Source organism: Rhodnius prolixus, unplaced genomic scaffold (genome assembly GCF_049639745.1).
Source record: "Rhodnius prolixus isolate KJV_2025 unplaced genomic scaffold, Rpr scaffold_3, whole genome shotgun sequence".
Classification (NCBI taxonomy): Eukaryota; Metazoa; Arthropoda; class Insecta; order Hemiptera; family Reduviidae; genus Rhodnius; species Rhodnius prolixus.
The window spans coordinates 14,023,358-14,039,438 of NW_027411603.1; the positions used below are offsets into that span (position 1 = coordinate 14,023,358).

At 33.0% G+C, this 16,081-nt stretch overlaps 1 protein-coding gene across 6 annotated transcripts in view; it reads left to right on the plus strand.

The window, feature by feature from the left end:
- The first annotated feature begins 5,287 nt into the window (after window positions 1-5,287).
- Window positions 5,288-16,081, plus strand: part of LOC141453628 (uncharacterized) — a 95,326-nt gene continuing 84,532 nt past the window's right edge. For 2 of the 6 annotated variants that reach the window (XM_074127071.1, XM_074127072.1), the window contains exon 1: window positions 5,289-5,599. In XM_074127071.1, the coding sequence (XP_073983172.1) occupies window positions 5,439-5,599 (161 nt within the window). In that variant the 5' untranslated portion in view covers window positions 5,289-5,438. Of the gene's footprint in view, window positions 5,600-16,081 lie in introns of all 6 variants that reach the window. The other 4 variants (XM_074127070.1, XM_074127069.1, XM_074127074.1 and 1 more) reach the window with 4 other exon arrangements.

Consider the following 16,081-nt stretch of genomic DNA (forward strand, 5'->3'; position numbering starts at 1 on the left):
TTATGTGGCGGCTAATTCAGCTACCTACAAGGGTTGTAAAGTTTTGAAGCACACAAAACATTGAAAAAGTTGAGGGAAATAAGGCCTCTGCCGAAGCTAAAGGCGGGTCCTTCTCAGGACTTCAATCTAAACCAGTTTTTTTTATCAAGGGAAGGCACCAACAACCGCCTACCGTAGCCAGAGAAGACTAGCAGAAGACTATGCTTAAATAGCCAGCGTCAAATCCAGATCCTTACCTCCTCCGATCAATTCCAATTCTACTCCTCTTTCAACCAAGCTGCCTCCTTATTCCACTCGTCCTGCTATAGCAAAGTATATACCTATTCCTAACATACTGCTCCTTCGCATTCTCTGTACATCACCTTCCATTTAACATCATTCCTCACTGAATTCAAATTACTGATCACTCGTATAATTGCCCTTCTTACCACTCTACACTCCAAGCTTTTTGATGAATCCTAATTCTCATAAACCACTCATAATACTGCTCTGGTACGCTAACGGAATCAGCTCATAGACAAGAACTGGAAGTAGCCTAATTACAGAATCATTCTTGACTGACGACCACTACCTATACCGGGAAATAGGTCATGTAGAACCGATTATACTGGACTGAGAGTTCAAGGAGGCAATCCTAGATGACAATTCCCCATCCCACCAAAAACACGCCCTCACATTGACCGAATCCCTTCAACTTACTGCGGTTTCCCTTTCATTCTTACCTTTTCCAATAATTCTGTCCAGTGTATTGTTCTCCTTCCACAACCATCTGTTATTCTTAACTGAGATCCCTGTTCCAATCTCAGTCCTTTATTACTTTGGAGGGGTCTTCATCGCTAAACATTTACAACAGAAAAGTTGCCAACACTCGAGGTCGTCTACTTCATAATTTCTATTCTTTCTCATAATTATTCCTTCACCTCTCCTGAACATCCAGCTTATTAGCCTTCCGACCCTAATCGATTTTCAGATATCGTAGATTTCTCTGACGTGTCTGGCGTAGGTTCCATTTCTACTTTCACAAAACCCAGAATGAATTATTCTCTGACTACTCTACTGAATTCTGGATCATAACAACATTTCCGTTCCTAAACTTTATAAGCCATTCTGATTCAAGGCTTGGTTAATTGCGACTTATCCCAGCAGATCCTAGATGATCATATAATTATACAAACTATAAACATAACAGATCCTAGATGATTTCCTCAATTTGGATGTTTCGCTCAAACTGCTAGTGAGGTAGAGGAAACTGTTATTTTTGAAACGTAATGCCAACAATAATCACGTTTAGAAAGTGTCTTATTTAACAAAAGATAATATTTGAATAAATAAGTTCCTCAACCATCCTTCCCCACTCATATTCGTACAATTTTATCAAAATAAGCGTTAGATCAAGTAGATTTATTCAGCCCTTGGCGTCCTGTGATTTAAGAAATTCAATGTATGCCTTTTTTGCCTGCCCTCAGAAAGAAATGTTTGGAAAGGAAATAATCAATTGGGGAGAGATTTGGAAAGTATGGAGAGTGAAACAGAACTCTCAACGCCTATTAATACAATTTTTGGAGGTGATGAATGAAACGAGTGTTGTCATGCAAAAGAATCGGAGCCATTCTGTTGAGTAGAAAAATGGATGTTGTAAGCATAACTTCAATATCTTGCCAATACCTCACCACATTAATGGTTTCATTGATTTTCAACATTTTTCGATCACCCTACCATAACTATGTTAAAAAAAAAAAAATAAAAAAAAAAATAATATATATGTGATAGTTTATATATTATTGGCTTTTGAAAAGTATTGGGGTCTCAGACTTGCCCAGCAACTGTCTAAAACTATTCCTATTATTGTGACAATCCATTTTTCATCACAAGTCAAGATTCGATCTAAAAATTTGTTGATTTCGCGCAAACGCAGTGGATAAACCTCCAGAAGTGCAATTTTTCATTCAATCAAATCATGAGACATTTTATTTTCGAATTTGTTCAAATTTCCAACGCGCTTTAAAATATTCGCAACAGCAGCAGGGCTAATTCCAGTTGCTTTGCGATCGCCTAAACTGTTTAAGATCGATCAGCTTCCCCGAAAGTCCTTAAACTATCTTAACTTTTGTTACCATTGGTCAATATGTGGGTTTTATTGTAGATCAGTTCACCAGACCAAACGTTTTTGGAACCAATATTGCATGTACATTTTTGGTGTCCCCTAGCAGCGTTAATTTTTCAAGTTGTTTCAGCAGCGCTTTGTTCCGGTTTGAACACCTAACAGAGGCACTGACGATGGCAGTTGACGATGCACTAAAAATAAAATAATAAAAATAAAATTAATAAATTATATTGTCAGATATTGGGTACATTCTATTAAAACTAGAAAAAAAAATCAACGAACAACTCATTATAGTGTTAATAATTCTTTTAATAAGTGTTAATTCAAAAGTCTTTTGAAAGTCAACATATGAAGAACTGCAAAACTTTCTTTCAGCCCAATATATCATAAACAATAACTAAGCTAAATAACAACTAGTCTCCTCCAACAAGGAGATCCCAGATTCGAATCAGCTGCCTGCTCTTAGATTTTCTCTTCTCAAAAGATTCGTACAGTTCATTCTTCATGGAAAGTATTGGCTGTGACAATACGTAGTACACTTTCTGGAGGCCTACAGTGCACTGAAAAAGCCTCTGAACCTCAAATTGGCATGCATTAAACTAAAAAATAGAAAAAAAATTCTTCTAACTGATTAAACGACTGATTAAATGTGTGATTAAACTTTTTAAATATTAATATTACATGAAAAAGCTAGACTACATGGAACTAATATACTTTAGTTCACAAAACCACCACTAGGTAGGAGATAACATTCATTTTCAGTAACTTTTTTAACAAGAAAATGACAAGGTAAGAGCAAATTTCAGTTATTAGAATAATTGCATTTCAAACAAAATAAACATTCTTTAAACAGATTTTTTGAACTTCAGCCGGGATTAGTCCAGAGATTTGCAAGATAGCAATACAAAATCAGTTGAACTAGTTGAAAGGATACACATTTATTTTTTAATCTCTATTGTACCTCCTACCACTACACCTGATTGTTCGGTCCGAATAGAGCCAGAAAGTGTTCCCCTTAAATTAAGAATTTTTAATCCAATTATTGGGATGTTAGCTCAAACTTCTTTCAATGCCTAATTATTGGCTGCCAAAGATTTATACGAAACTTAATTCATTTATAATTTTGATTTTTCAAGATTTAGAAAAAAAAATTATTTTCTCTTCATATGTATGTGCATTCTGTTTCTACGTGTAGTTCATTGAACTAGACAGACGATCTTTGGAAAAACAGTCTTCTGTCAATCCCACTTGTCTCTTACAGTTAATATTTTTTTTTTTCTTCTTAAAACCTCTCAACTACTTATTGCTTAGTTCTGTAGGTACTCTACTAATTTTTTTAGAAACATTCTCCTCAACCTGCAGTAACAGGACTTTATTAAGTAAGCACTTCCCCAAAACCAGATTAGTTGCAGTTTCTAGTTAGGTTTCGAGTATGTCATCTATCACCTTGTGAACCTTGAAAAAAAAATGAATTAATTTAAAAAAATGAAAATAATACTAGCATTGATTAGAAAGTCAATTGGAGAATGCCTTTTTTTTTTTTTTTTTTTACAAATTTTCTTTGTTACAACTTTTCATCTTAAAGTCGTTAAATTCAGGGCGTTTTTCTAAGAATATTTGCTTGTCCATTCTCACAAGTATTCCTAGACATACTGAATTAGGGAAGACAGGCATTCTGAGACTCAGGTATTTAGGTTTCATCAGTTATCTGTATCCATATCTACAGTATCGCCGTCTGAATGGGAACATTTAAATAAACGCGACACGTCGCTCTGAAGTCTCCTGGTAATCAAAAGAATACAGTATTCCCATGATGAAAGTGGAAGTACTGAAGAAATCTATCTTGAATACGTCATTATTGAAGTGATTAATTATAGAAGTATTCGGAGATTTGTCTAAAATTTCTGCTGTTTTTTTCGTGTACTTATTTACTCGGCAAAATGCTTATTACTTGGAATCGAAACTTATCCAAGAATATAGAAGATCCTCGGTGAGGTTGAGCTTTGCTTTTAAAATGCCTTTTCAGAATAATTTAATATTCAGCTATTTTTTGGATTTTTTAAGAAAGAAACAGAAATATCTTTAAGCTTCTGATATTATTTATCATATCACTTTTATTTTATACTTTCTGTCCCAAAATTGTTTACACTTCGTAGCAAAAATGTGGGTTCTTGACTTGAGCTATATAAAGCCAAATATCTGAGGCAAATGAACATTTCGTATCACGTTGTACATCTTCACTAAAATAATACAGAATTGTGGCTTTTGTTGATTCGCTGAACTTGAATCATATTACTGCAGTGTTATATTATAACTAACACGTATATTATATGACACGAATGTACGATTTTGCCTGCATAATCTCAGTTTTATTTGAACAACAGCCTTGATCAGACTTTAGCAAAAAGCTATTTACATTAATTTCAATTAACTCGACTGTTTTTTCTTGATTACACTGCAGATTGTGCAGTAATGTGAATAAAACATGAACAGCTAATGAACATATGAAAGAAATGCATTATCACCAACCCACTTGCGAAAAAAGAAACAATGCGAAGATTGGAACAAGAAAAGATTGATTCGCGGCGACACGGAAGAAGTAAAAAGCTCCTTTTCAAGTCCACTCGACTGCGGGATATCTTTTTTAGTGTTACTGGAAAATACTCCAAATAAAAAAATACTTCAAATTATCCAGATTATCCCATTGATTAACTCACTACAGTGATATTTTGATATGGGACGAAGTTAAACTTGATTTATCGATTGATGATGGGTAACAGTGATACTGAAAGTAATTTTGCAACTAGTAAATCAATTAAGACGTTGATAATTTATCATTTCAGGAATAAAAGGTGCGTGTTTTTTGATACTTTGAGTGCAGTCAGTTCTAGAACACTAACCCTTTCTTTATATTTGTGAAGAGACCATCTAAATCCCTTCAAATTTATTTCTAGGTCACTAAAAGTTTGAGAAATATTATCTTTTATAAATGTAACAATTTGAGAAATTGGTGCAACTGTTCACAGCAGATTTTTTTGATGGGTGGCGCTTGAAAAAACAAAAAAAAAAAGAGAAAATAGGAACTGTATAGAAAATCAGAGAAGGCAAAGGTGGTGCATTGTTTAGCTGAAGGTGGCGAGATGGCGCTGTAGAGTGGGGGCGTGGCTCGCTATCACACTAGACCTCGAGGTATGAATCTCCACCACACTACAGTGCCGGCTTCTCACTTGTCACTTAGTCCGCACTAGAAAGCCGTTCTTCGAGTACTAAGTCGTCTGACAGACACTAGTAGATCGCCTCGTCACTTGTTCGCCCTAGTATCGGCCATGGCACTATGAAGACACCCTTTGTCATATTTATACTCTTCAGTATCCCTTGCAATATTTTAGCATTAATTAGGGTCGTCTCTACTACACTGCCAGATGGTGAGATCGTCACTTATCTTCAACGAGGACCTATTTCCGCTAAACAAACATCTATCAAAGGTCTGCCAAAGTAAGTTCTTTTATTGCTAAATTTTGTTTTCAACTTCATTTCTTACACATATTTCAATTTAAATGTTAAGTTGTCAGAACCAGCTAATTAGACAATAAAACGAGGGTTCTAAAATAATTCGAAACAGATAAGGAAATATTTATTTTATTTAAAAAGCTGTCATTCCAAAAAAATGTTTGAATGAATATAAATCCAGAATATCGGAAGTCATTGTAGTTGTTGAGGGAACCAGTCCACCTGGATATCACTGAATCCTTTCATTTCAAGATCTTTTAAAAATAATTAAAAAATTAACTGAAGTTTTCTCTTAAAATCATCTTTAATGAAATTATTATTTGCAATGAACTGAAACAGTTGTTTATCAAAAGCCGGCCGGTTTTGCTACGTACGTTGAGAATCTGCACATTTTACATAAATCTGTTTTGATTTTTCTTTCTTTGCTATTAACATCTTTTAGACCCAGTTATCTAAGTGTTATTGAACTATTTTTTTTTTTTTTTTTTTTGGCGCATCAACAGCTGAGGTTATTAGCGCCCGGAGCTTTTTCCAGTGCACTGCCGGCCTCCGGACAGTGTTCTCTCGTTACAGACAACATTGTCCATCACCGGACAGTGAGCTGTAAGAAGCTCCTAGGAAGAGAAAATCTAAGGGTCAGCTGCTGGATTCGAACCCGGGACCTCCGCGTGGGAGTCCAGTATGCTAACCTCATAGCTAATCCCTTCCCTTTATTATTTTTATTATTATTATTATTATTATTATTATTATTATTACTTTGAAGTACACAAAAAATATCTGACGTAGAAAATGAGTTCCAAACAATTTTTGATACTTTGAAAGCATTCGTTCATTACTTTGTGTAATTAAAACTTTATTTTAATTAAGCAGATGGCTTACACTTTAGTGAAACATTTGGGCTAAAAATATCGATTTCAATAATTGTTCAAGTTGAATTAAATTTGTTACAATTCTTTTTGTATTTTAACTTTTTTTCGGATGAACTCGAAAGATAAGTTGGATGAAAATTACTAATAATAATAATAAATAAAAAAATAGTCGGTAAATACTTAAGACTGTCAACAAGGGGTAGAATTTGTTCGATTGGATTTCAGTCCTCTTGTTGTGATTTATTTAATTTAAAATTCAGCCTTAAGGTGGAGTCCCCATTAATTTGCAAAAATCAAATCAGAGCACCAATGAAATATTTATTTATTTTGAATACCTTTCCGCTGAATGGTTAAAAGTTTATTTTCTTCCTAGACTTTCTAGAAGATAATTCTTTAATTAAACAATATTTACATGCCTAGAGAGGAAAATTTTACAATTAAATTTTAATATTTCGCCCATTATGTGAGGGCAAAATTTCAATGAAAAAAACGATTAATGTTACTTAATTTTTCCATTCTGCAGTGAAACAGAATTAAGGGATTGTTGATAACTGGGGGTAACTTTAACGCCCGACAAGTAGGGTAATCTGGAATATAACTCATTTCAAATAAATTTAAGGTTGGATTTTAATTTTCCAAAATTTGAATTGTATTTTAAAAATAAATAATAATAATAAAAAAGAATAATGTTAAAACCAGTATCTAACACATTAAGAAACTTGCCAAATTTCTAGTACGTAATGATTCATCTGATACACTCGATATCTCCTTTCCCGCTCCAGATATGCGAGTAAATTACTTTTACTCTCATTAAGATAAAAGTAATTCAGTACAAATGAATTACAAAAAAAATTTTTATCTGCAACATCTAAATTATTAATAAATAGATATGAAATCTCAAAAGTGATAAGGCACCTTTATCTTCTTCGTTGCATTTCTGTTTAGATAGCATTAATTAATTAAAACTACTTGATAATTTTTTTATCTGTGTTTTACATTGCTGTCGTATAAGCTTACCCACCTAACTTTTTACTCAATCAATTATACAGACGATATTTGAGCTTATCTGCACACTCAGTAAGGCCCATTTTTTTTCTGTCACCAGCCGAATGGAAAAATTTAGAAGATCCTAGCAAACAATTGTATAACCTGATGTAAAAAAGTTTTCTTTCTTCTTCTTGCTAGTCCTAGAGCACCTCAAATAAATTCTGGCGACATTATAGATGCTTGTTTTGAGAACGGGTCCGCGAATCCTTCCATTAGGCTTAAACTAGGATTAATGATTTTCTTTATAGTTAGTCTCAGAAAAACACCTTTCATCTTTCGGAGAAAATTTCTGAGGTGTTTTTTTTTTCGAGAATATTGCGAATAAACTGACAAAACAATTGCGAGCAGTTATAGTTTTCTACTATCTTTGCGTTTCGGTATTGTTTTTACAAATATTAATAAATAGTAGATCTGTACATTATGCTGAATTTGCTCATTTAAAAGTTGCTGAATCTCCTTTGTTTTTTTTGTTACAATGTTTACAATTTATTTGGTAGGCTTTTCTTTCGTAATTTTAGAATAAATCATTTTAAATTGTTATTTAGAAAGCTGTGGAACTATATATATATAAAAAAAAAAAAAAACAGAAAAGTTTAAATAAAGTTTGCCCTTCCGTCTACGGATTTTGGGTGAACCTTTTCATTTCGGAGAGATGAAGAAATCCAACCATAAATATACAATTTATGCTTCAGACAATTTTTTTAGTAAATTTTTGTAATACTTTTTGTTTTATTTATTTTAAAAGACTTCAAAGTTAAAAGTTTCGGTAGATACTATTAAATTCGGAAAATTTGAAAAGCGCAATAATATTTCTTTGTAACACAATATATGCTCTTTTCGTCCTCGCAAAAAATTATGGAAAATATTCACAATTCTTTTTACAAAACCTTTTTTGCAGCTGTAAAAGTGTTCTTAATTTAATAAATAATCCATTGCGAGGTTGGAAATTGTACGTGAATTATATTAGAAATTGGATTAAATTTTATTACTGTTCATTATTTTTGGTGACTGAATCATAGTTTCAATAGGATGAAAAAATTAATGCCAGTTTCAGTCATTATAAACTTTATTCTGCCGAGCTTTCGACCTAGGGACTAGGTCATCTTCAGGGCTAATTTATAATATACTGTTTTACATCATTAGAGAGTTGGTGAGTCTTTCTTGTGGTTCAGTCCATTAACAGACAAGACAGAAGACACACCAACTCTCTAATGATGTAAAACAGTATATTGTAAATTAGCCCTGAAGAGGACCTAGTCGCTAGGTCGAAAGCTCGGCAGAATAAAGTTTATAATGACTGAAACTGGCATTAATTTTTTCATCCTATTAAATTTTATATTAATAATTTTACGTTATTGCATCATTTCTCAAATTATGAAGTTGCCTCTCTTCACTACACGAGTATATCCCTGTCTCAGATAGAATAATTATTTATTAGATATTATAAAAAAAAGTCCATAAACTTATATGTGGGTGGTAAGGTATAAATAATGTTCAGTCAGTTATTTGAAGAAATATACCTAATGATGTTTGAAGGAATGACCATAAGTTCCTTAGAGAAAGTACTCGTAGTACACATCTAAGAGAACCAGATGCGATCTATTCAAGGTACTGCCAGAGGCATTACTTGGTACCAAGTAACTAAGATTTCTGAACAGTACAGCGCGGTGATTACTTTAACTACGATATCCTATGATTTACAGAGCGCCCCCTCTCAATTTACTGGCGCGCTAAAGGCGCGTGCCGTTAACTATCCATTGATTTACCTACATCATAGTTTATTTCACGGGCGTTTTTTCTCTTTCTATTTATTTCCTATATTTACTGTTTTGGAAGTAAATATATTTTGTCGTGTATATATATTTTTTAAAAAACTATCTAAAAATTGTTTTTAAAAGTTTGGAGTTCATTCTAGTCGCTATACTTATCCCTTCTCTAATTACCAGCGCTTCCTAATAGTAAGACTGATTCTTTGTTTAAGATGTGGGCTAATTCTAGTCTAGTCTATTTCGCACCTTAATTCGTCACCCTCTACTAGCTTTTTTTTTTTAAAAAAAAAATACACTTCTTGCAGTAATCGTTCCAGTCCCATGCTTTAGCTCTCCATCTCCTAACCACGATTCTTCTCGAGTCTTCTTACACCTCGTCCAACTATCTTCTTTTCGATCCGCCTATATTTTTTTTTTTTAACTAATTTTCGCTTTATTCTTGGGTACTATTCTTGTTCGATCTATTCGAGTACATTCTTTCTAGAAGTCCCAGCCAGACCTGCCTTTTCTCTTCAATTTTTTGCGAGTATATCGACTGATGCAATCAAATTTTGACTTTTTATTGCTCGCTCTGAGCTCAATTATTTAACCATTATTTTAAGGAAAATCAAGAAATCGGTTCTACTGCCATTCTAAACAATTCATTGTTTGCATTAATTTGCTTTCATATATGTATACATATGTATATTTTTTATTTGAAATTCATTTAAAATAAACTATAATTCCAAAATGCACTCAACAATGACGGTACAATAAAATCAGCAAGCACATCAAGAATGCGATCATTACTTTACTGATTAAATCTTGGCTAAGTTACACATTCTCATCTGTTAATGCAGTTACTCCGCTAACTAATTATAAAAGACAATATGGATTATATTATGCATTATAATATTTTTACAATACATCCTTGCAAAACAAAGGTTGTTAACTTTTTAGAGTCATGTCTTTCTGCTTAGTTTTCTTTCAATTTAAGGCACATCATCATCTGAGGTCATTAGGGGCCCGTGGCCTTTTACAATGCTCAGCCAGGCTCCATTCTGTGATCTCTTATTGTAGATAACAATGTCCATAATCGGATGGTCTTGAAAAATAGTACATTTCTCTCACATTCTATTTTTATCTCTCTCAAACACTCACGAATTTCGGAAGAATTCTGGTAGAGAAAATTGGCAGGCTAAACTCGAACAAGATTTCTGAATGGGACTCAAGGTTATACACATTTTGATAGACGCTTGTAATTCGAAAATTTTTCTAAAGATGGAGGTATTACAGAACAGCCTAAATGTGGAAAACTGACGACAAGAAATAAATCTTTTTCACAACATCAAAATAAGGAGTCTGCAATGATTGGGCCATTTCATCAAGATGGGATAGATGACCCTTAAGACAAAGTATAGTATAAAGCGAAAGTACGCGGAAGGAAAGGATGCCAGAAAAATTTGGGACGAAAAGGAAGGACATTTTCGCGACAAGACAGGTGAAAGAGAATACTTAGCGGTTTTTCATGTTTGTTCTTCATCTGCCAAAAAAAAAAAAAAAAATTTCAATTGCATTCTTCATAAGAGAAATAAAAGACTGAGCACTGTAATAATTTAGGAGTGGCTTAGATTTTTAAATGAATGCTCTTGACTTTATTACGTATACGCACAATATGACTCACGATAAGTGTTATTTTCTTCTTCTTTTTTTTTTAACATTGTTATAAAAATGACTAACTGTAAGTAAAGATCATTCAATAGGTTAATAAATCCAAGGAATGTCCCAATATTAATTAGATAACTAATACTGGGAAATCTTTCTAACTAAAAGTTTGACATCATTATCATTAGAGAGAAGTTATTTTTAGCTTGCCAATAGTTAATGATTCATTTTTTATTTTTTGAATTTCGTTCGTGAAATGTGAAATAGAGTGCAACTGTAAAAGCATAATATATAATTAAAAATACAAATGTTGAGACTACCTAAGTTTATGACGCCCGGGCTCTTTTCTGTGCACTGATGGCTTCTAGATCATATTACAGACAATATTGTCCATCAGAAAGAGAAAATCTAAGCACTAACAGAACTTGAAACCTCGGCATGAGATTTAGCTGTGAGCGTGCTATTGCTAATATTGTTAATATTAATTAATATTAACTTCAATCGGTATCTATGAACGCACTATGAGCCAAGTTTGCCTCCTTTAAAACCATATTATACATGTTTTCTTTCTTAAGGCTTACCTTATAAAATTATTTTAAATTGGAAACATTTATTTTTTATTAGTTTTTTGAAGGAGAATAAATGTTTTTTGATACTCAATCCTGTTAAATCAGAAAATTGAAGTGCTTTTTATTTATTACTTTTCTTGCGATTTCTTTGAAAAGACCCCAATGATTTTATTTTAAATACCAACTGTAACCACTTTATTATATTCCTTCCTACCAGAAAACTGAATTTTATTAGTCGAGCTACAGTTTAATTTAAAGTGCTTTTTTAGAATAATGTGATAATCGTTAATAAGCATGTTGGTTGGGTAGGCTGTGCTAGAAAAACAAAGGTTTTTCTCTGTGGTATGGTGCTTCATTTCCAGTTAATTGATCGATTTAGGGCGACAAAGAAAAACAAAAAATTGTTAATAATTTCAAATCATACAAATTCCTTTTGTACCCCGTTATTCCACATTACCTGCAGCATTTCGGAATAAGTGAATTTTTCCGTCATACGATGAAAACTGAAAAGAACCCGAATATAATGCTAAATTTCAGACTGGGAGTACAAATAAGCGTGGAAGACCCTGTTTATAATGTTGTGGAGGACTCGTGAGGAAGACCGAGACGCGAAGATGATGAAGAGAAGGAAGTGGAGCTCGTGATGGGTGGAGGAAGGTAGTTGAGCAGGCCCTGGTCATGAATGGACCGTTGCACAAGAAGGAGGATGGACAGAGTTCCAGAGAAATAAAGGAACCTGTAAACAATAATCTTGACCCAGATATTATTGGAATAACAATTTTATGGTTTATTTATAAGTAATAAATAACTTCAATTTTTCTACGAATTGAATGAAAGTAGAAATTATCCGATTTAAATGTAATAATTTCATTAAATTTATAACGGCAAATTGTTCTTTATATCTGTTAGGAGTGACAACTGTCAAGGTTATAACTTTTTATATTTTATTATTATTATTTTTCAAAGATATGTGAAAGAGTGTTTATATAAAAGTTTTCCTTCATTAATGTGAGTGAGTTTAGATAATACAAACATATTAGAACATCATGAGATGGTTGAAATTTACAATGCGGCAACCATTCATTCCCTCTTTATCATATTGTCATACATTACTAAGTGTTTACACTTTCATTTTCAGTGCCCCGTTCTCTTGATCTATTTCTTCCCTCTTCACACTCCTATTCCACCTATTTTAACATTAATGTTATGTATGAATAGTTTTCTTTTATTCAGTACTGCTAGCCACAGCTTGTCTTATTAAAACACTTTCCATCTTCTACTCTACTTTTAAACTGTTTTACTTCAGTCTGTATGAGCCTTCTTCCAAACTTAGTTCTTTTTTATTCTCATGTAGAATGATGTTATTTATTTAGAGTATATTTTGTAGAATCAATTATCCTCTTGTATAAACCATGGCAAATACCTGCTTTTAGAAATATCCTTACTTAACATATAGTAACAGATATTAAGGTAGGATCATAAATCGCTTTTCTTTTTGTTCGACTGAATCACTGAGCTAGTTAGTTAGATCAGGTTTGACTGAGACACCTCTATGGAACTTAATAAAAAACAATTTAAAGTATCTTTGAATTATAAAACCAAAAACTAAAGAATGACAGAATGAAGCTTCATTTACAATGAAGTTAGCCGAATTAAACATCAGAGTCTCATATCCCGGACAGTGTTCTTTGGTGAAAGATTCATCAACACCCACAATTCTGCGGGTATTAAAAGAAATTAGACTGCAGTTTTCTTCAGTTTTACTGAACACGTTAAGGCGAATAAATTAGACAGGTTGAAGCAAAAACTTTAGAATCTGGATTAATAATCCACTACTCGAATAGTTAATCTCTCCTTGACAGATAAATTGGGCAAATTTTTGGCTCTCAGTGGAGGAGATCTAAATTAACCAATTCTCACTCTCACCTGAATATGAGATCTGGTTCGCTAAGTGGTAGCTTACTAGATAAATAAGAGTACAATAAAATATTGTGACGTACAAATATCTTTAAACCAATTAAGTTTGGTGTAAATGTTTATTTGTTATAATATAATTACTTTGTCGGATCAGCTATAGATATAAATTATTTTTTGATTAATTTGTAGATTTTCTAAACAATTTTACTTCTTGCTTATTCATTTCCTTTTTTGTGAAATTTATTATAGCTTAATAAATTATGTGATGGTGTCGGATAATTACTGCTCAGAACAAGTCAGCTCCAAGTTGTTTCCCACTAGACCAAACTCAGCAAATATTTTATTCACTTTCTGCTCACCAGAAATGATATAGTGTGATAATTTGATAATTATGAAATGCTGTAGTTGCACTTTAAGAAACGTTAAACTTATCTTACATATCTTATCACTAAGTCTCTATGTTTAATTTGCAATTCATGTCATCATGTAAAAAGACGTGGCAGTGTTTTTCATTCTGCACAATTTAGTCTTTAGAGAGATCAATTTAATTTCTTTTTCTAATCTTAATTTTGAAATAGCTTCATTTCTGTTATTTTTGGTAAAATGGGACAATTGAAAAAAAAGGTAGATTTCTTCTAATGGAAATATTAAAGAAGAAAAAAAGAAATGTAGAGTTAAAACAGTTATTAAGTCAAGCAGTAATTTAGATCGTTTAATAAATTTACATTTTCTCTTCCTAGGAGCTTCTTACAGCTCACTGTTCGGTGATGGACAGTGTTGTCTGTAACGAGAGAACACTGTCCGGAGGCCGGCAGTGCACTGGAAAAAGCTCCGGGCGCTAATGACCTCAGCTGTTGATGCGCAAAAAAAAAAAAAAAATTTATATATTGCAAAAAAAAGATTCTTTCTTCTATTCATTTAGTACTTAAAAACTGTACAGTCAGAGTTAAAAAGTAAATACAGTGGCTCACAGTCAAAATGATACACCAGGTTATTTGTTAGAAATTGTTGAATAAGAAGTTCAAAATTATATTTAATTGAAAAAAAAATTATTTATTTCATTTAATAAACATCCTACCTAGTTACATGTTGTTTGTGTGAAAACAAATAAAAATGAACCGATGATTTATTAATAAGAATAAACACATTTTTTTACAATTGACTAAACTCGCAGTGAAAATGATACACCGTTCTTTGCCCCTATATGTGTGTATTTGTTTACTTTAATTTGTTTTCTCCTCTGGTTTAATTGTTTAAATTGTTTTCTAAACTCTTCAGGCAAAATCATTTGGTTCTCTTCAGAGACAATATCTGCCGTTTATTTGAACTTTTCCAGTAATGAGAGTACATACAACTCTTAAAGAACGTGAATTGGTCATTAAACATTTTAATAATGGGCAATTGCTGAACGAAATAGCCGAATTAATTAAAAAAAGACCGTTCAACTATCCAGAATATAGTGGAGAGGTACAAAAAGGAAAACCGCATTGCCAGGAAAAAAACTAAATCTACAAAAAAAAAAATATTAAATGATAGGGATGAGTTGTGGATCCTTAGAGAAGTGAACAAAAATCCATTCCTGAGTGCACCAAAAATAGCCGTAGAACTATCAAAACGTTTAGGTAAGTCAGTAAGTCCAGAAACAGTCCGACGTATGCTAAGAAGAAACAAATTTCATGGAAGAGTAGCGCGAAATAAACCTTTCAGTTAGGGTATAATTTGCAAATGAATATTTATTAAAGGACCCCGAGTTTTGCACTACTGCAATATAGTAAATTTACTATTTTCGGGTCCGATGGACGTTCCTATCTGTGGAGGAAACCAGGAGAAGAACTTGTCAAATCAAAATTTCCGCCCAACTGTGAAACATGGGGGTGGCAGTGTTATGGTGTTTTATGGCTTTTTATTTATCTACTCAAGTGCATCAATTTCACTGGGAGCCACTGTATGTAGAGTGCAGCCTTGGCACGATGCTCATCAGGCGAGAAGTTACCCAATGGTAGCACTCCCGAAGAAAGACTACTAGGAGGGTCGCAAAGCTAACAACGATTAAACCGTGGAGGAGAATAATGAAGGCACTATTTTTGTATTATTGGATTAATTTAGTTAATTCTTCTTAATTTGGAACTATCGAAAATGTTTGGTTCCTCTACAGTTAACCAATTAAATTAACCATAAATTATACGAAATAATTAATAATAGGAGTAATTAGCACCAAATGAATAAGGGAGAGGAGAGCCTGCCATAAAGTCAGGTAGATGATGATGAAGTATGCACTACTAAAAAAAAGAAATAAGAAAGAAAAATAAGTTACAAAAAGAAGAAAGAATTGTTAGTATTTCAGAAATCAGCGCGCGGTCCAATTAGTACGACAATCCCTCCTGCAAATATTTGCTATCAGACGTCTTCATTTCCCTTCAGTAAGCTTTTTGTGAATAAAAAAGTTTAATTTGGCTACGAACACAAGTCACTGTTTACTGAGCTTTTTACAAGGGGCGGGGGCCACTTTATCAAACCACCCTATCATTCCGCTTCGGGTAACTTTTTGTTCTTTCCGCTTTCGTGGCCCGTCAACAGATCCCCCGAATTCTCTCTGAGAACTCCATCAAATACAGATTATTCGGCTCTCTTTTCACTTCTCACCTACAATTA